The following is a 20,202-nucleotide window of genomic DNA, read 5'->3' on the forward strand; positions in this document are numbered from 1 at the left end:
TACAATGCTGCCTTCCAGTCACAAAGTGGCCTTGATATTCATGACCTCACAGTGGCTGACACCACCTACAAAGACCTGCATAGCTGGAGAGAGAAGAAGGATGACAGCAGTAGAAGAGAGACTAGTTGAAAAGAAGAAGGGATTCTTTGGGGTGGGGTGGAACTCAGGAGGAGGAAAGGTGATGGGAGGAGATTATGATCATGGTCTACTGTTTATATGTATGGAAGCTGTCAATAAAAACATTTTTTAAAAAAGATGTCACTTTGGGATTTCCACACTCTAGTCTCAGAACACACACAGGAAGAATAGAATGGAGGGTGAGCAGCAGTCCGCCATGCCCACTGAGGTGGAAAAGATCTCCTTTTCTTGACCTGATCAAACTTCAGATGTTTGCACCACCTGATGGGCATGTGCGACCTTGTGCCCGCCTCACCTTTGTGCATCTGGCTTACATGGAATCTGGAGAGTTGAACATGGGCCCTTAGGTTTCGCAGGCAAGCACCTTAACCACTAAGCCATTTCTTCAGCCCCACTTATTCTTTTTTATTTTTTTTTTCCCCAAGGTAAGGTCTCACTTTAGCCAAGACTGACCTGGAATTCACTGTGTAGTATCAGGGGGGCCTTGAACTCATGGCAATCTTCCTACCTCTGTCTCCTGTGAGCTGGGATTAAAGGTGTGCACCACATGCCCAGCTCCACTTACTCCTTTTAAAAAATATTTAATTTATTTATTTGCAAGAAGAGAAGAGAATGAGTGTGCCAAGTACTCTTGCCACTGCAACGAACTCCAGACACATGAGCCACTTTGTGCATCTGGCTTTACATAGTACTGGAGAATCAAACCCAGGCTGCCAGGTTTTGCAAGCAAGCACCTTGAACTGCTGAGCCATCTCTCCAGTCCCCAAATTCCACTTATTCTTAAAGGTTTCATGTAGACATATCCATCACCATTGTTGAGTAACCTTAAAAGAGATAAGAATAAGTAAGTCATAGTTCTTATCATCCAAGAAGCTACAGTAGTCAGAGAAGTGGAATACATTCACTGAAGTACTATGTCACCATCTTGTGATGTATATTTATGGCAACTAATGCTAACTACTGGCCAAACCTTAGAGAATTAAAAGAGTTACTCTGTAGTAGGTTGACGGGTGGAAGATTCCTAGAAGCAGGTACTTTTTAAATTTTTTTTGTTTATTCTTATTTATTTGAGAGTGACAGACAGAGAAAGAAACAGGCAGAGAGAAAGAGAGAATGGACACACCAGGGCCTCCAGCCACTGCAAACAAACTCCAGATGCGTGCGCCCCCTTGTGCATCTGGCTAACATGGGTCCTGGGGAATCGAGCCTCGAACCAGGGTCCTTAAGCTTCACAGACAAGTGCTTAACTGCTAAGTCATCTCTCCAGCCCTAGAAGTAGGTATTTAAAGATAGAAAAGGTCACATTCTAAAGCAGTGGTGAGAGGAGGAGGTGCGTTCAGAGCCAATACTTGTGTGAGCATGTCTGGAAGGTTAATGTAGCTGTGTGTAGCTTTTACAGTTGAGTGACACTGTAGTTAGACTATTTCCTCATTCTAAAATGCTATCTTGAAAATGTAGACTCTAAAGAAGGGTGCAGACCATAAGTAGTACACTCATTACACCAGAGGACTCACTTATATTTTTTCTTTACCTGCTTTATATGTTGTAACAATAATTAATATTCTTATTCTGATAGTTATATTTTCTGTCTTTTCATTTTTATTAATTTTGAATTTTCCTTAATTTCTATCCTTTCAGGAAAACAAAGTCAAACTACATAACTTGACCACTAAAAAACTGTTTCGGGCTTCTTTGACACAGGCCACTGGGGCCCTCAGTCTTCTCCCATGTTCCTCGGCAGTGGACCACAAGGTGGAGCTTTCAGCCAGCCTGCCACAACCAGGCCTGTTCTCAGAGCACCACCAGTCAAACTCTGTTCTGGGCAGAAAGCCATCCCAGCCTCCAGAGGCATCACAGCTTCACTTGAAGGAGTCAACGCTCACCAGAGAAAATGCCCAAGTCCACCACACAAATGCTAGCTCCCAAAGAAACAGTGCCTCTGCATTCATACCCACGTTTAAAGGTAAACCTGGCCTGATGAGCAAAAATGTCTCAGCACCTGGCAATCCAAAAAGAAAACACCATGCTGCTACAGAGTCCAGGTTGCTTCCACTTACAAATAGTGTAACCCAGGGAGACAAACCGAATTTAGGTTTAGCTATTAGAAAAAGGGCAAAGAGTAACATCCAGGTGCATGCTAGAAATTTAAATCAGAAGAGCACCAGACCTCAGCAAGAAAAAAGTATTGAGCCCTGTGAATACAAGACGCAATATCCCTCTCCTAGCAGAAAATCAACCATGAACCCAGGTGAACATAAATTGCTGACCCTGACTGCAGTAGAGCACTCAAACCTGAATATCAGTGTGACAAAAAGCACTATTGATATGCAAGTGGAGAAGAAAGATAACTTAACAAGAAGATGTATCACTCAAATTCTGGGGAGAAGCCATGAGTTGCTTAAACTCAAAAGACGGCCACACATTTTTGAATCAGACATAGAAACTGAAGATTCCCAACTACAGCAGCAACAATCAGCAGGTCGGATTAATGATGCTGATGTTGCTGGCCACAGGTTGATGGCAAACAGAACTGCCCACAGTTCCAAAGGAAAAGTCTGTCTGGATTCACCGGCAACTGCTACAAAGCACCTTTCCCATACTGCCTGTACTGCTCATCACAGGCAGTCCAGTTCTAGGAACCAGGTGAATGTATTTCCTTTTAATCTGAAAATATTCACAATGGTTGAGAACATGAAAAACCTTTAATAGGAGTGTAAATGATTTGCCCAAGACCATGTAGAAACACAATTAATTAAGAAGCAGGCTATCTTCCCAAGCACAACCACATGTAATATAGCTAATTAGTAATATAATGTTCTCTAATCTAATACAGATACAAGACCTGGATAAATCAAAGCCTAACATTTCTCTTGTCATTCCTAAGGCGCAGAATATGCTGTGAAGAGAGCATCCATCAGGTAACTGAAGTGATATATGTTTGGTTTACTTATATTACTTGAATACTTAGGGATTCCCCTAAATACCTACTTTTAAGTTCCTTGAAATCTGAAAATTAGCAAGGAAATAGAAAGAGGTGGGAACAGCACATCCTTTGAGTAAGGTCTGTATACAGCAACTGATTAACACTGCACAGACCTCAAAGGGAGACTGCATTGAGGAAGACTGACTCAGGTTCTCTCCCCTCTGCTCTGGGGTCTGCGCAGACTAGGATGACAGCACAGCAGCAGCAGCCTGTGAATGCAAGCCTGTGTCCCACTCGGAAACCTTCTCAGTCAGTGTCCCAAGATAGTAAACCTTCAGTGAAGCTCCAAGGTTAATAATTAAGTTTAAATTTGCTCCCACAGTACCCCAGTGCCAGCTACACTTACTAAACTTGAGATTTACTTGATCATGCTGAGTCCCTAGCACTGAATTCACAAAATAATACATCTGGAAATACCATTTTATTCCTTGCTGCCATCTGTTATATTCTAAGAGCAAACATAGTACTAAAATACCCACAAATATTTCTTTGCATAAAACTATTGGGATACTTTCAAATTCTTTTTTGTTTTGAAATTTTTTTGTTCATTTTTATTTATTTATTTGAGAGTGACAGACAGAGAGAGAAAGGCAGATAGAGAGAGAGAGAATGAGTGCACCAGGGCCTCCAGCCACTGCAAATGAACTCCAGATGTGTGCGCCCCCTTGTGCATCTGGCTAACGTGGGTCCTGAAGAATTGAGCCTCGAACCAGAGTCCTTAGGCTTTACAGGCAAGCGCTTAACCGCTAAGCCATCTCTCCAGCCCACTTTCAAATTCTTTAAAAAAACGACTAGAAAACATTTTCTCTTCCAAATGCTATTTCTTCCTATAGCTAATAGAATTTTCAGCCTGATTTGAATTAATTAAAAGATATTTAATTCTATTCCTATTAATGTTATGATGATGTATTTGTTATAGTTTTTAACACTTTAATTTTGGGGGGGGGGTGTTCGAGGTAGGGTCTCATACTAGTCCAAGCTGACTTGTAATTCACTGTGTAGTCTCAGTGTGGCTTCGAACTCATGGCGATCCTCCTACCTCTGCCTCCCAAGTGCTGGGATTAAAGGCATGTGCCACCATGCTGGGCAACACTTTAATTTTAACTGACTCAAATGGTTGAAAAACAATGTAATGTGCTTGAGAAATTATTTGCAGTTTTAGAGAAAAATGAATTGTTTATTTTGTTGTAGTAGTACTTTCTCAGTTTGAATGACTTAAGAACTGGCAATTATGTTTATTATTATTATTATTATTAACAACATGCTTCAGATGGATCCATCATGTGTTGCTATTCTCTGTTCCCTTGTCCCTGCCCCATTCTATTAGGGACGCTCCTCATTGGGGTTATAGGTATTCCCCATGGGGTTGTGGTTTATGCTTTGTGGGAGCAGTAATCAGTTATTTTGGGGGGAAGGAAGTGCCTTTGGGCATGATGTCTTAACCTGTTGCTCTTACAATCTTTCCACTCCCTCTTCCACAAATTTACCTGAGCCGTTGGTGGGTGAATTTTAAGTCTACTTCAGTGATGAGCTCTTAGGAGCCTCAGGATCTCTTCTTTGGTAGGTTTTGAGTATCCTCAGGGTCTGTCTCCTTCACCCTAGCACTGATTTTCAGGTACAACATGGAAGCAGCACTCTTGCTTGTCTCCCCAATTCCTCTGTGCTTTCAACTGTGAGTTGGCTGAAGTGTGAGGGGTGGTTTTATCTCTTCAGATGTCATTACTTTCTGTTAAAGAAGAACAGATTCTTCAATGGAGAGTGAAGTCAGCATAGTTTAATAATAAGCATTATTAATTTGGGGAGAATCTGATGTATGTAGCCCCTCTTTTAGCCAAAGACTAGTGAGAGCTTGACACTGGAGAACATAATCTTTGTCTCCACAGGATTCTGATCTGCTTTCCAATCCCAGATACGGGTTTGTTTGTTTTTTTACACTGGGTGGATCTCTTTGCCAATCAGAAAGCTATTGGTTTCCCACTGAGGCTGTGTGCCACTATTGCATTGACATGTACATGGTATCAGGGTGTTTGCTTCTCAGTAGCTTAGACCTCTGGCTTCTCAGACCATTGTTGGCCATTTTCCCCCAGTAGCTCATGTAGCACTTTCCAGCAGTAGACAGGCTAACTGGGGACTGGCTCTTTTCTGAATTCCAGCTGTGAACCTGACAATTTTTAGCATGAAACCAGTCTTTATGTTAGAAAGAATAACATATTGAGAAAATTACATGCAATTAAAATACAAAATAATTTTCTCAGTTGTAATATTAATACATGGTCTTTTGAAAAGTTTTAAGTAAATACAGAGCTGTTTAAACAAGAAATAAAACCTACAACTGCTCTTTCCAGAGACGATCACTCTGAACACTGACAACCACTCCTCCAGATATGTTTCATGGGCTTGAGGGCATGACTCAGGCCCTCTGCTGCTGCGGAACCTCCTTGTACAATTAATAACTTTAATGTTAATGTTTATTGCATTGTATTTAAATTGTATGCAGATGTATGATATTTAACTAGCTCCCCATTTATTGACACCTAAGTTGTTTCTGACTTTCCATTATTATGTCATGTATCAGCAGTCCTATACAAATCTTTGTAAGTTATATAATTTTATGTAGTAATTTTGATAGTTGAAAATATGGTTATTTTGCTGTTTTTATCATTGAAATGTTTTTTGAAGTAATCACTTTTTATTGCCAAAGTTTTCAAGCCACACAAAGTGGTAGCATGGAGAACCTCTAAGTGCCCGTTACACTCCATTCCACTGCTTATTGACACTATGGCGTCATTTCACATGTTCATGCCTGACACTCCTTTTGATGTAACAATTTTTAAATTTTATTAATTTGGTGTGTGCATGTGTCAGCTTTTACATGGGAAGTGGGAATGAGAACTCAAGTACTCAGAGTTGTGCAGCAGGCTCTTTATCCACTGAGGCACCTTTCCACCCCTGCTGTAATATTGTAAGCAAATTCAAGACCTCATGTAGTTTCACTCATAAGCACATCAGTGTGTAACTAACATAAGGTAGTGTATGTTTTAGAACAGAATGTGTTTGTGTGTTTATATATCCCAATTTGGAAGTATCTACTGTGTCTCCAAGTTAACCATCTACCTTTAGTTATTCTGAGAAAGATATTATGCTTCTTAGTTACTGTGTTTCTGTGTGAACTTAGGCAAATCATTTCCATTCCTATTTAGGGATTTAATGATGTACTGTATCTCCACTGATTTCTTATTTGTTTTATATGTGAACTGTCAGGAAGTCCTGAATAAAGAAGCAGAACCATAGTAGATGTTTTTGTTTACAGTAATACTCACTAACCCCTGCTCTGTGGTCAGTCAGCCATGCTCTTTGTCCACGATTAACATGAATGAGATGGCCACAGCCTGATCCACAGCAAACCCTTGTGGGACTAACACCTGAATATGTGCTGAAAGCAGTGTCCAGAATGACCTGCTGGCCCATCTACGGGTAACTGTCTAACATTAAAGGAACGAGCATAAGAAACACAAATAGAGCTTCTCACCCAGTGAATATTGTTCTGGCTTTCAAACATTTTAGACTGTAAGGCATTAATTTTACAAAATATGGTATTAGTGTGGCAATATATTTAAAAGAAGCTAGCCAGGCGTGGTGGCGCACACCTTTAATCCCAGCACTCAGGAGGCAGAGGTAGGAGGATTGCCATGAGTTTGAGGCCACCCTGAGACTCCATAGTGAATTCCAGGTTAGCCTTGGCTAGAGTGAGACCCTACCTCAAAAAAAAAGAAAAAAAAAAGAAGCCAAAATTCTTCATTAAAGTATTGCCAAAACAATCCTTTTCTTCATTTATTAAAAAGAACGAAGTTCAAGTTAAACTGTTGTTTCAGTGTAGTCTCTGTCTCTACCACTTCATTAAATTATCACAGTTAGGCAAAAATAAGCACAAAACCCTCCTTCAAAATGTAAGTGTAGGGCTGGAGAGATGGCTTAGCGCTTAAGCGCTCGCCTGTGAAGCCTAAGGACCCTGGTTCGAGGCTCGGTTCCCCAGGTCCCACGTTAGCCAGATGCACAAGGGGGCGCACACATCTGGAGTTCGTTTGCAGTGGCTGGAAGCCCTGGCACGCCCATTCTCTCTCTCTCCCTCTATCTGTCTTTCTCTCTGTGTCTGTTGCTCTCAAATAAATAAATAAAAAATGAACAAAAAATATTTAAATAAAAAAAAAATGTAAGTGTACCTGACTCCTGAAGTTGTGCCGAGTTGGTCTTCTGTGAACCTATACTGTGAGTATTTCTGCTTTGCAGAATTATTTCTATTTTCCAGCTAATTGACTGTGTTCATAGAATCATATATTTGATTTGAAGCACATTTTGAGTACACCTTTCCCCTTCTGAAGCTAGTGTTACAGATAACTAGCAGGCTGCAGTAAAGGGATGTCAGGAGGTATAGTGGCTCACACCTGTCACCCCAGCACTTGAGTGGTAAAGACAGGGGAGTGAGTTTCAGGCAAGCCCAGGCTACATGAGCCCTGTTTCAAGTGTGACATCTTGTTTGTGAGGCTGTACAGATGGTATTTGCTTTCAGGAGTAATCTTCAGAGACATGTATGTGTGGTCAGCACAGTCATCCACATGTATGATCACTCTTGAACCAGCCTGCCTGCTGCTCTTCACACTCAGGTGCTTCCTGGTGCTATGCTATCATTCTGTTTACACACTGAAGCCTAAACACATGACCATATTATTAAGCTTAGCAAAATGGCTTAGGATAAAGGGTAATAAGTTCATTGGTGAAGTAATGTGCAGTATATTCCAGTTCTTTAAGTAAAGAATCTTGATGACTTTCCTCTTCTGCTTCACTAGTATGTACAATCTAGAATTTATAGCATAGCACTTTTTTTTTTTTTTAATTAAGAGAGGGTCTCAAGTAGCTCAAGCTGGCCTTGAACTTTCTAGCTAGCTAAGGATGACCTCAAACTCTTGATCCTCCTGCCTCAAGCTCCAGTGCTGGGATTATAAGCATGCTCAGTTTCGTGTGGTGCTAGAGATCATTTCTAGGGCTTGACGCCTCCTAGGCATCTACCAAATGAGCCTCAGTCCCAGCCCAGCCAAGTGTCTCATCTGAGATCAATCACGTACATGCAAAGCCTACTGCATTGGGTGCGGTAGATTGTACAGGCTTGTATAAACTAGCTTTTCTCTGAAAATTGAATAATAAATCAACAATCAACTAATCTACTGTAAATCCCACATGTATTCATAGATACATGTGTCTTGAGCTTTCATTAGTATAATATGATAAGATAAAACAATCTACTTAACATAAGGAAATAGACCCCTTATTAACACAGTAGGTTTTCATTTATTTATTTATGAGAGAGGAAGAGACAGAAAGGGGGAGAGAATGGACACACCAGAGCCTCTAGCCACTGCAAACTTCAGACACATGTACCACCTGCATCTGTCTTACATAAGTACTGGGGAATGGAACTTGGGTCCTTAGACTTCGCAGGCAAGCACCTTAACTGATAAGCCATCTCTCCAACCCTGTGTTTGTTTTTATTTATATTTTTATTATGCATTATAATTATCCTATTTTATTTGTATTTGTTGCTCACTATAGCAAATAAGGTAGAAATGTTGGGTCTCTCAGTGATTTGTTTTTATTTGACTAACTAGTTTAGCAACCAGCTTTTACTCTCTTTTATCAAATTGCATATGGTCTGGTTTTATGCTGGAATTGACAACATGTTGAATATTTACTGATGTATATGGGTGGTCAACATAAAGATTTAAAGATACCACAGTTCTCTGTAGTAGTGCTTACAATGTTCATGTATCTTTCTTTTAAATTTTTTTAAACTTGTTTATAAGCAGAGAGAGATAGAAAAGACATACAGAGAGAACTCCAGATGCATGTGCCACATTGTACATCTGGCTTTATGTGGGTACTGGGGAATTGAACATGGATTGTTTAGGCTTTATAGGGAAGCACCTTAACTGTGAAGCCATCTCTCCAGCCTGTTCATGTATTTTTCATACTATCTTATTTTAAATTTTAAAAAACTGAAGGCATTTGAAGAGATACATTTTTCACATTGGTGCCTATATCTAGGAATGGAAGGGCTTTGGTACACTACAAATATCTTTCTGTCTGTGGTCCCATTTTTTCACACACATTTGCTACTGGGCCAATCTAGCTAAGGTCTTTAGTATATCACAGACTATCATTCTACAAAGGCCTCCATTCTTTGATTAAACAGTTACTTATGAGCTAGAGAGATTCCTAAGTGATTAAGGCACTTGCCTGCAAAGCCAAAGGACCCAAGTTTGATTCCCCAGGACCCATGTAAGCGACATACACAAGGTGATGCATGCGCCTGGAATTGATCTGAAGTGGCGAAAGGCCCTGGTGTGCCCATTCTATCTGCCTCTCTCTTTTACTCTCTCAAATAAATAAAACTAAAATATTTTAATGAAAACTGTTATTTATTTCTTTATTTGCTATGTGTCAAGCACTGCTTGGGGTTACATAAAGGATCTATAACCAGCTGTTTGGGCACAAGGAATGGACTGTAGTTCAAGAACTCTGAGTAGCCAAAGTAAAGGAAGCCATACAGAAGCCCACAAAGAGTTGATCACACTGGGCTCCACAGGCCCTACTTTCCTCTGGCTGACATGAGGTTGGGCCCACAGGAGTGGCCTGGCTCCATAGGGTTCAGCAGGATACTCTGGCTTCCATGTTATGAGTAGACTGAGGCTGGGGAAACATGAGAAAAGACAGAGGGAAACCAGTTAAGAATCCAGGCAGAACATGATAATAGCCAAGACCATTGTGGTGGTAGTGAAGGAGATAAAAAGTGGTGGTCCTGAATATATTGTGAAGAGTGGAGCCCACTGGCTTTGGGATTTGGTGGGAGGCAGGGGCATCTAGGATAGTTCAATGTTCTTGGCTTGATCACATGGAAGGATGAATTTATCAACTGAGATGAAAAGAAGCATGTTTGGAAGTAGGAAGAGGACTAGGAACTGACTGCTGGATTTCACAACATGAAGGCCATTAAGAACCCTGATAAGAAGCTTCTGGTGAACAAAGGCTTTGGTACACTACAAATACCTTTATATCTGTGGTCCCATTTTTTCACACACAAGGAGTGCCAGGTGAACACTCAAAGTGGATTTAAAACAGAAAGGAGGAGCTGGAGAGATGGCTTAGTGGTTAAAGTACTTGCCTGCAAAGCCTAAGGACCTGGGTTTGATTCCCTGGTACCCATGTGAAGACAGATACACAAAGTGATGCATGTATTTAGAGTTCATTTGCAGTGGCTAGAGGCCCTGGTGTGCCCATTTTCTTTCTCTCTCTGCTTGCAAATTAATTAATTAAAAGAGAAAAGAGAGCTAGAGGGGTTGGAAATAGTGAGTGTACCAACACTTGAATCATCAGCGAGCTTCCTAATTTCATTCCTCCTAAGCAATTATCCTTTGGTAGCATCCCCTTCCTAGAATGCAGTCTCATGCTCTATAACCTTACATCTCTACCTACAATTTTTCAGTCTACTGACTGCCATCACCCTGGGACATTGAAAGCGAACAGTAGTGATGTCTGACCCCTCTAAGCACAGAAGCAATGGAGCAAGCATATCCCAGGGAAGGAGTGAAATGCACAACGCCATGAGGCTGTACACAGGTTAGAGAACAGTGGGAAGTGATCCTGCTGTGGTTATGGGTATATCATGCCAGGGCAACAATGACTGTAGAGGAAGCTAGACGGCTGTCTCATCAGGGCATCTATCCTCTGGAGAGGGTCTCAGACTGGACTGTGAAGCCCGGTGGTACTGCAGACCTAGAGATGGCAGGTTCTGGAAAGTGACCACACACGGTACATACTGGAGAGGGAGGTTCAAGCTCAGGCCAATCAGGAAGCACACTGCAAATGGGAGAGTGGTGGGGAAATGTTGCTTGTTGGTTTGTGTGTCATACACTGGGTTGGGGACATTAGCACACACCTTTAATCCCAGTACTCAGGAGGCAGAGGTAGGAAGATCACCACAGGTTCGAGACCCCCCCTGAGGTTATATAGTGAACTCCAGGTCAGCCTGAGCTAGAGGAGACCATACCTCAAAAAACAAACAAGAACAACAACAAAATCTCATTGAAAGTATGTATGAGAGTATAGGGAATGAAGTAAAGAGCACAATGCCAGCATTTAAGGAATGAAGAAAGAGGAAGAAGGAGGCAGAAGAGAGCAGTCAGGGTCAGTTCACAGAGGCTGGGTTCAGGGAGGTCAGCTAAGGCAAAAGTCCAGGAGAACCGGACAGAGCGGGGACAAAGGGGGTTGACACCTGCCAGATCCCTGTGGCTGCCGCAAACTTGTCATGAGGACATGAGTTGGAGTCTTCGAGGAAGAAGTCTGGCTGTGACAGAAGGACAGATGGCAAATGTCAGCTGCCCAAGTCAGAGGATTGCTAATGGTGCCCAAGGGTGGGCACCTTAGTGTCACCAGGAAACTAAAAGTGCTTAGTGAGAACATACATTTTTTTCAATGTCAAGCTTTCTCTCTCTAATTTTTTAAATTTCTGGAATCTGCTACCACTCAATATTAACAGGCAAAGCTTCTAAGTTGTCAGCCTTCTTAGTTTATCACCAACCAAATATACATGTTAATTTTTAAATGGCATGTTTCTTTTCTACTTTTTTTCTGCCACTGAAATTTACAATAGTTTTCACAAAAAATTAAATGCCTTATTATTTAACTGTATTGCACAGAGATTATCCTATTACTACGCATGCATTACATTGTAAAATCCCTGAATTTCAAAACAGTCAAGGGCTGAAGAAGTGGTTCATCAGTTAAAGGTGCTTGTGTGCAAAACCTGACAGTCTGGAAGCATCCCCTGTACCCATGTGAAGCTAGATGCACAAAAGGGCATATGCATCTGGAATTCATTTAAAGTGGCAAGAGGCCCCAGAGTACCCATTCTAGTTCCCTCTCTCTTTCCCTCCCTCTTTTACCTTTCCTCCCTCCCTTTCTCCCTCTGCATTCCCTCCCTCTCTCCCTCCCTCCCTCTCTCTTTCTTTCCTTGCAAATAAGTAATAAAAATACAAAAACAAAAGCATTTTTAAAATATTTAAGAAATGTTTTTCTGTTTATAGTCAAAAGGCAAACACACTAGATATGCAGTAATCACGTACTACTTTTAAATCTTGTTCCAGTAACTGCTCTCTGGAGCATTTAAAGGAATTCTGTTTTTTTGGCAGCCTGCATTCCATTAGGTAAAGACAAATCTGTATCCATACTTCAGGAGGAAGCTGGTCAAACATGGTCCTGGACCTAGTAGATACCTACTTACCTCACTGCTAAAATAATTTTTCAAATAAAATATTTTAATCTCAGAATAACATGAAGTAAGATATCTTAAGTTAAAACCCCAGATCTGTACTTAAAGGGAATCTATATCAATATCTCCATTCAGCTAAAATTAGTAACATCACATTTATAAAAATGAATGAATAATTACAAAGTTTTGTTTCTGGGATTAAGGATTTTCTATATATTTCCTTTTCCAAATCTATTTCTAGTTCTTCTGATGGTCAATATTGTCATTCTGAAATAGGTTTAGGCCTCTTGTTAGGCAAAGGGGCCTCCTTCCTTCCTTTCCTTTCCAGCTTGAAACTTAGTAAGCTCTTTGATCTCAATCACAATTTTCCTTTCCTTCTTTCCTTACTAAATTTTAGTTAGCATATAAAGCAATGTGTTTTGGGCTGGAGATATGGCTTAGCAGCTAAGGTGCTTGCCTGTGAAGCCTAAGGACCCATGTTCAACTCCCCAGATCCCACATAAGCCATATGCGCAGGGTGATACAAATACAAGGCCTCACATGTACACAAGACGGCACATGCATTTGGAGTTCAAATGCAGTGGCTGGCAGCCCTGGCATGTCAGTATTCTTTCTCTCTCTCCTAAAAAGCAATAAAAATAGTGTTTTATTATGATATGATGACATGTATATATAATTGTACTTTGTACATATTCAGCCCTCCATTGGCCTTCTTCCCTTTGCTGCTGACTCCTTCCTGTTCCCAATAGTTGTTTACCAGTGTTATCATGTCATGTATGTGTACACATGCATACATATATGTGTATATAATGTATTTCTACTCTTTTCTGCCAATGAAAATCTTCCTATTTTCCACAAAATACACTATAAAATCTAGATTCTGCATCTAAGAAAGCATGCAATAGTTGATTTCTATATTCTCCCTATTGCCCTTTCTCCCTTCTTCATTGCTTTTAGACCCCTTCCTTTCTTACACTGTCTACTTTCACTACACACACACACACACACACACACACACACACACACACACACACACATATACACATAATTACATATGATATAGATACAAACATATTTCATGGTACACATATTACTTCATGATATATATGTGTTCTAAAAGTGAGAGAAACCTGAAATATTTGTCTTTCTGAGTTTGGTTTATTTCACTTAACATGATGATCTTAAACTCCATCTATTTCCCTGCAAAGGGCAGAATTTCATTCTCCTTTACAGCTTAATGAGATTCCATTGTGTACATGGACCCAATTCTCTTTACCTATGATGGACACCTAGACGGATCCCATAACTTGGCTATTGTGAGTAGTTTTGCAGTAAACGTGAATGTGCAACTAGCTCTGAGGTGAGCTGACTTAGATTCCGCTGGGCTTGGAGCCAGGAGTGGTATAGATGGATCATATGGTAGTTCTGTTTTCAGTTTTTAAGGAACTTCCATACTGATTCCCATAGTGACAGCACTAGCTTGTGTTCCTACCGTGAGTGTATAAGGGTTACCTTCTCCCCACCCATCTTGTCAGCATTTGTTGTCGTTTGTTTCCTTGGTAACATCCATTCTGACTGGAGTGAGGTGGAATCTTAATGCAGGGTATTCAAGCTAACTCTCATAAAGAATCAACAATGCTGGGTCTATTTTTTAAATTTTATAGAAAGGTCAAGGAACAAAAATGATATAAGAATTACCTGTCCAAAAACCTAAGAAAAATGAGTGAACAGAAATATGATGAAATGCAACTTGAAACAGCATTGAGATTTTACCTTATTTCTGTCAGAAATAAGGGAAATTAATAAGCAATCAAAATGCACTGGAATTCCTTCTGCTTTGAGAAAAACTAACAAGTTAGCTGAGTGAAATAAACTACTTTCAAAGAGTATTAAAATGAAAACTTATGGTTTGAAAATAATTTATTCAATTCACAGGTACCATTCTGGACGTTGTCACTGTACTTTCTAGGCTTATAATTGCCCTTATATTTGTCTCTGGCCCAGCTGGGCTCCAGACTCTGTCTTGTGAAGACAAAGGCCATGTGGTTTTGCCCATGTCCTTTGAAGAAGTCTGAGGACATGAGAAGAAAAGGTCCAGTCCTGCTGTGCCAATACAGCTGGCCAGTAACACCCGGAGTGATGACGTAGAGCTGCCCACACTCAGGCAGAGTCCTTCCTGCTCCACACCAGCAGGTTTCTACCATATCTGTGGTAGAACAGAAGGATGTAGCAGTAGAAGCTATGTGTGTGCCTGGTAGTTTTCAAGGGCATCAGTAATATGTCTATATATAACTTCTTCCAAAGCCTTTCTTCAAATTAGCAAATCTCAGTCTTTTCTCTCTTTCATTATTCCTCGGTTTCTTGAGGAACATTTCTCATTCACTCAGTAAAGATAAAGGTCTTTGGGTGGCACATAGTGTATATGCTTGGTTATATCCCTCAAGAATCTTGATGGGTAGGAGGGGCTGCCCTCCTCTGCTCTTCTGCTCCATTGAAAATCATTTTTAAAGGGTTTGGGGCCAGTGCTCACTCAGCTTCCTTGCTTTTAATGCTAATAACTGTCTGCAAAACAAGGGTAAACTTTTCATAGACAAAAGGCAGGACCCTCAGCTGTCAGCATCAGGGGTACCAAAGACAAGCTGTGACACATTGCCTTGTTACCCTCTGCTCCGTGGGGCTTTGCAGCCAGTCAGTGAGTAGGAATCCCTAAGCATGGAAGAACTCTAGTGTTATGTGACCAGTGACCTGTCATCTCAGAGAAGTCTGGAGGAACTCAGTAAATTTGTATAAATAGAAGTTAATGATTATGACCCTTATTTTATGATGTATATATATAACTAAGGACTTATATATTATAAAATTAGGCAAGCTCTGTATTCCCCAGAGCAATAAATTCTCCCTGCCTCCTTTATCCCAAGAGCTAGTTTTAGTACTTTGTAAACCACACTAAATATGGAGCTGCAGAAATGAAACAAAGGGAAATATTTTAGTCATATTTCTAGCTGACCAGATTTACCATAGTTCATTACTTGATTGCCTTCTATTGCTTTATGTCCCCAAGGAAATAACTAGATGAAACTGAGAAGAAAAGCAACAGAACATAGGATATTCAATACCCTAGGTTGCAAATACCCAATCAGGTCACACAATGATTAAATTTAGCTCTTGTTAACCTGATTTCAAGTGCAGTTCAATTCCAAGAGATGATGAGAAACAGAATGCTTTGTTCCACACTGTGAGAAAATACTTCCATAGGAACATATGGCTTTGACTTCTCCTGCTTGACAGGACCATCAGCACACCACAGGCAGGCTCTGCTTTCAGAGATCACTGGCTATTCCACATGTTCTAATTTGACAGTGTTATGTAGCCAAGGAGAGCATTCACTAGCATCCCATGCTGTTCCCTTCTCCACGCATGCACATGCCCACCACCTGTAGCTCCTCTGCCTGTCTCACCTAGCAAGGGACTAGGGCCATCTGACCCTGGAAGCCATGATGTTCCTGCCAGGCAGCCTCGTTAGACCTTGTTACCCTAAACTTTGCCAGCCTTGATGCATTTTCTCTGAAAGAGGCCTCAACATGTAGAGAAACTGTGCAAATCCACAAGAAGGATTTCTAGGTATTTAAGGTTAATCTGTAATAAGACTGTGTGATTTCATCTTGGTAAGGGAAGAGTAGGATTTCAAATCAAACTGGTTCATTTTTGCTTGCCCTGGATTGGATTTGCCAGAAATTCTACTAGAAGTGAACAGATCACCTCTCAACATCCCTCCAAACTGCCTGCCGTTAACTCTGTCAGAATGGTAGGGCAGAAAGTGTCTTCCTCCACAGCAGTCCAGTTGCTACATCTTACAGGGAGGGAACTGAGACATGGGGTCACCTGCAACCCAGCATGCACTCATCTATGATAGTTATGAAGGAAGATAAATGTTCCTCTCATCTCACCTTGCTTCTTTGAATAAAACCCTTATGAAAAAAACATGGACAGAAAGAGTTTATAAGATAGCCGTGGTTGCACACACCTTTAACCTTTAATCCTAGCCTTGGGAGGCAGAGGTAGGAGGATCTCCATGAATTCAAGGTCACCCTGAGACTACCTAGGTCAGCCTGGGCTAGAGCGAGGTTCAACCTCAGGGGGAAAAAGTGTTTAGGGATGGAGAGATGGCTTAGTGGTTAAGGCATCTGCCTGGAAAGCCAAAAAATCATGGTTCAATTCTCCAGGACCCACATTAGCCAGGTGCACAAGGGGGCACATGCATCTGGAGTTCATTTGCAGTGGCTGGAGGCCCTGGAAGGCCCATTCATTCTCTCTCTCCTCTCCCTCCCTCCCTCCCTCCCTCTCTCTCTCTCTCTCTCTCTCTCTCTCAAATAAACAGAATTTTTTAAAGTGCTTATATATGTACCATTTAAAGAACAATATTTGTTATAACTCAAAGGATGATAATGAACCACAAGGAGAAAAAAAATATATGTACAAGTTTGGAGTAACAATAATAGTGAAGCACCCAGGTTGCAGATGAGACGACCACACCAGGAATTTAGACACTTCCTCAGAATCTCTTCCTGATCAGATTCCCTCGAAGAAGCAAGGTACGGGTGACTAAAGTTTCCAACATCAGCATGGGCTAGCAAGTGGTGGTGCCATTTATGGAGACAGTGAACCCCAAGGAGTCGATGGGAGGCTGGCCTCACAGAGCAGGTGTGTCCATGTTGTACGTGTCTCTTTAGAAGTGAGTAAGCTCCCTCACACTCTTCCCTTCAGTCTCTTCACAGCACTCTGCTGCTCCCTCCTGGGACTCAACTCCCGTGAGCTGGTGAGCCCTTTGGAGGGGAAACAGCCAAGCATTTCCAAAGAGAAGTGTGGTCATTTGAATTAGGTATCCCCCATAAACTAGTATGTTCCACATGCTAGGTTCCTCCCCAGCTGGTGGCAGTTTTGGAATTGAAGCCTTCTGGAGGTGGTGTGTTGTTGTGGGCGGGCTTATGGGTGCTACAGCCAGCTTCCCCTGGTCAGTTTTTGGCTCACTCTGATGATGCAGTGTTCTGCCTACGGTGGCAGAGGTGATGTGGAGCCTCTGCTCGTGCCATTGTTTCCCTACCAACTTGGGGTTTTCCCTCAAGTCTGTAGGCCACAATAAACCCTTGCTTCCCACAAGCTGCTCTGGGATGGGTGCTTGTGCCAGCAACAAGAAGGTAACTGCAACAAGAAGTCATTGATGGAAATGAATTGGGATATCCCTGCCCAAATGACTCCCAGAATGTTCGAGTGCAACACCCAGAATCAATCCATTTCCCAAAGTCTGATCACTCCTTTTGAAGCACACACCCAATGAAGCATCAGTCCTCTCAAGCACACTGCATGGCGCCAGGCCCAGGTGATTACTTCTCCAGTCCTGTCTCACCTGACCTTACCTTGCCTTGCCTTCTTTCTTTCTCTTTATTTTTTAAAATCCTCCCTCTTTCCTTCCTGAACAGTCTTCCTCACTGCACATAAGGGATGAGAAGGCCTTTCTGGCCTAGGTCTCCCAAAGTCCAGGAATCTTTTCTTGGAGTTGCCCATGAAGAACTATGGACCACCTCCACAAAAGAAAACAGCTTGGTAAAGTGCTTGCCTTCCAGGGATGAGGGCCTGAGTTCCAACCCAAGAACCCACATACAAAAGTGCTGTATGGTGGCACACACTTGTGATCCCAGCACAGAAGAGGCAGAGACAGGAGGATCTCTGGGGCCCAGTGGAAAGCCAATCTAACTTACTTGGTGAGTTCCAAACTAGTGAGATGCTGTGTCTCAGAAAAGGTGGATAGCAGGCTGGAGACATGACTTAGTGGTTAAGACACTTGCCTGTGAAGCCTGAGGACCCCTGTTTGATTCTGCAGTTCCCACGTAAGCCATATGCACAAGGTCACACATGTGCACAAAGGGGTGCACACGTCTGGAGTTCGATTTCAGTAGCTGGAGGCCCTGGTGCACCAACCCCTCCCCCCCAATCCTGCTTCGCATTAAAAAAAGCCAAAAATAAAATAAAAGAAGAAAATGGAAACTTTTTTGTCACTCAGAATGTGTGCTTTGGAAGGAAGAGGGATAAAGAAATGACTATCAAATGGGTTAAAAGTCATGTGGTAGCCTACAACACTACTTTAACCTAAGACAGCTTGGAAGCACTTCTTCCTCTTTGAAAGGTTAGTTCTTTGAGTATGTAAAGCAATGCTCTCTACCCACTCCTTCAGTGGAATTTCTTAACCACATCTGTCCCACGTCTGAAACGATTACATCTGTGTCTCAGTCAACATCTTGGAGTGTTCTGTGCTAACAGTCATTCTCACATTCTGTTTTGTTTCTCCATTGAGCCCTGAATCCCACAAGTCCTCATTTAACCTTGGCTTGATGAAAGATGATGTCAGACTGGTCTTGGTTTAATGACTATGGAACCTACACATCCATAGAGTAGCCAAGCCAGGGCAGGGCCAATTCATTCTGCTTCTCTGCACATGAATACCCCTCACTCATCATGAGCCTAGTTCATGTATTACCAGTCACCAAGGTTGCTTTAGTCATACAAAACATTTACCTACATTTTCTAGAAAGTCATTTGTAATCATCACTGTTTACCATATGCATGATTCACAGTTCTTCATTTTCATTAGCATTTGCCCCTTGAAACTTTCCACTGTGCTTTCTGTTGTGTAATCGTTAGTGTATTCTCCACATGGGCTTGGGAAACATTCCCATGCATGCGAGGAAAGCACTGACGCTATGGGACAGGGTCATCTAAAATGATTACATGGAGGGCTGAAGAATGGTTTAGTGGTTAAAGCACCTGCCTGCAAAGCCAAAAGGACCCAGGTTTGATTCCCCAGGACCAATATAAGCTACATGCACAAGGTAGAGCACACGTGTGGAGTTTGTTTGCAGTGGCTAGAGAACCTGGTATGCCCATTCTATTTGAGAGAGAGATATATATACAGAAATAGGTAGGTAGACTGAGAGAATGGGTGTCCCAGGGCCTCCAGCCACTGCAAATGAACTCCAGATGCGTGTGCCCCCTTGTGCATCTGGCTAACGTGGGTACTGGGGAATCGAGCCTCGAACTGGGGTCCTTAGGCTTCACAGGCAAGTGCTTAACCGTTAAGCCATCTCTCCAGCCCAATAAAGAAATATTTTAAGGGCTAGAGAGATGGCTTAGCAGTCAAGGAGCTTGCCTGCACAGCCTAACCCATGTTCGAATCTCTAGTAGCCAGACACACAGTGGTACAAATACAATGTCACACTTGCACCACAAGGGAGCACACGTGTCTGGAGTTTGTTTGCAGAGGCTGAAGGCCTTGGCATGCCCATTCTCTCTCTCTCTCTCTCTCTCTCTCTCTCTCTCTCTCTCTCTCTTTCTCTCTCTCTCTCTCTCTCTCTCTGTGTGTATGTGTGTGTCTGTCTGTCTGTCTCTCTCTCAAAAGAAATAATTAAAAATATGTAAAATACTTTTAAATGATTATATGAAAAGAAATACACAAACAAATACATTTGAGGGTGTTGAGTCTTTCTCCCTGACCCCCTATAGTGAAGAACTGTCCACCAAAATGTTAGCTGTACTGAGGTCCAGCGATCCTGGGCTTGAGAAATTGGGGAACACCTGCTGGAGAAGGGCTGGAGAAACGGCTCTGTGGTTAAAGGTTCTTGCTTACAAGAACACAGAGTTGCCTCCTGGGATATCTCTCTGTCTCAGGTAGAGGACTTCTTTGTGAGCTAGAGACCTGGAAGAACCCTTT

The 20,202-nt window shown here is 41.8% G+C and overlaps 1 protein-coding gene across 1 annotated transcript in view; it reads left to right on the plus strand.

The window, feature by feature from the left end:
- C15H18orf63 (chromosome 15 C18orf63 homolog) overlaps window positions 1-2,844 on the plus strand; it is a 38,575-nt gene extending 35,731 nt beyond the window's left edge. Inside the window, exon 11 of the mRNA XM_004654642.2 lies at window positions 1,777-2,844. Coding sequence (XP_004654699.2) covers window positions 1,777-2,844 — 1,068 coding nt within the window. The remainder of the gene's footprint in view (window positions 1-1,776) is intronic.
- The last annotated feature ends 17,358 nt before the right edge of the window (window positions 2,845-20,202 follow it).

This window comes from Jaculus jaculus, chromosome 15 (assembly GCF_020740685.1).
Source record: "Jaculus jaculus isolate mJacJac1 chromosome 15, mJacJac1.mat.Y.cur, whole genome shotgun sequence".
In the NCBI taxonomy this organism is placed as follows: Eukaryota; Metazoa; Chordata; class Mammalia; order Rodentia; family Dipodidae; genus Jaculus; species Jaculus jaculus.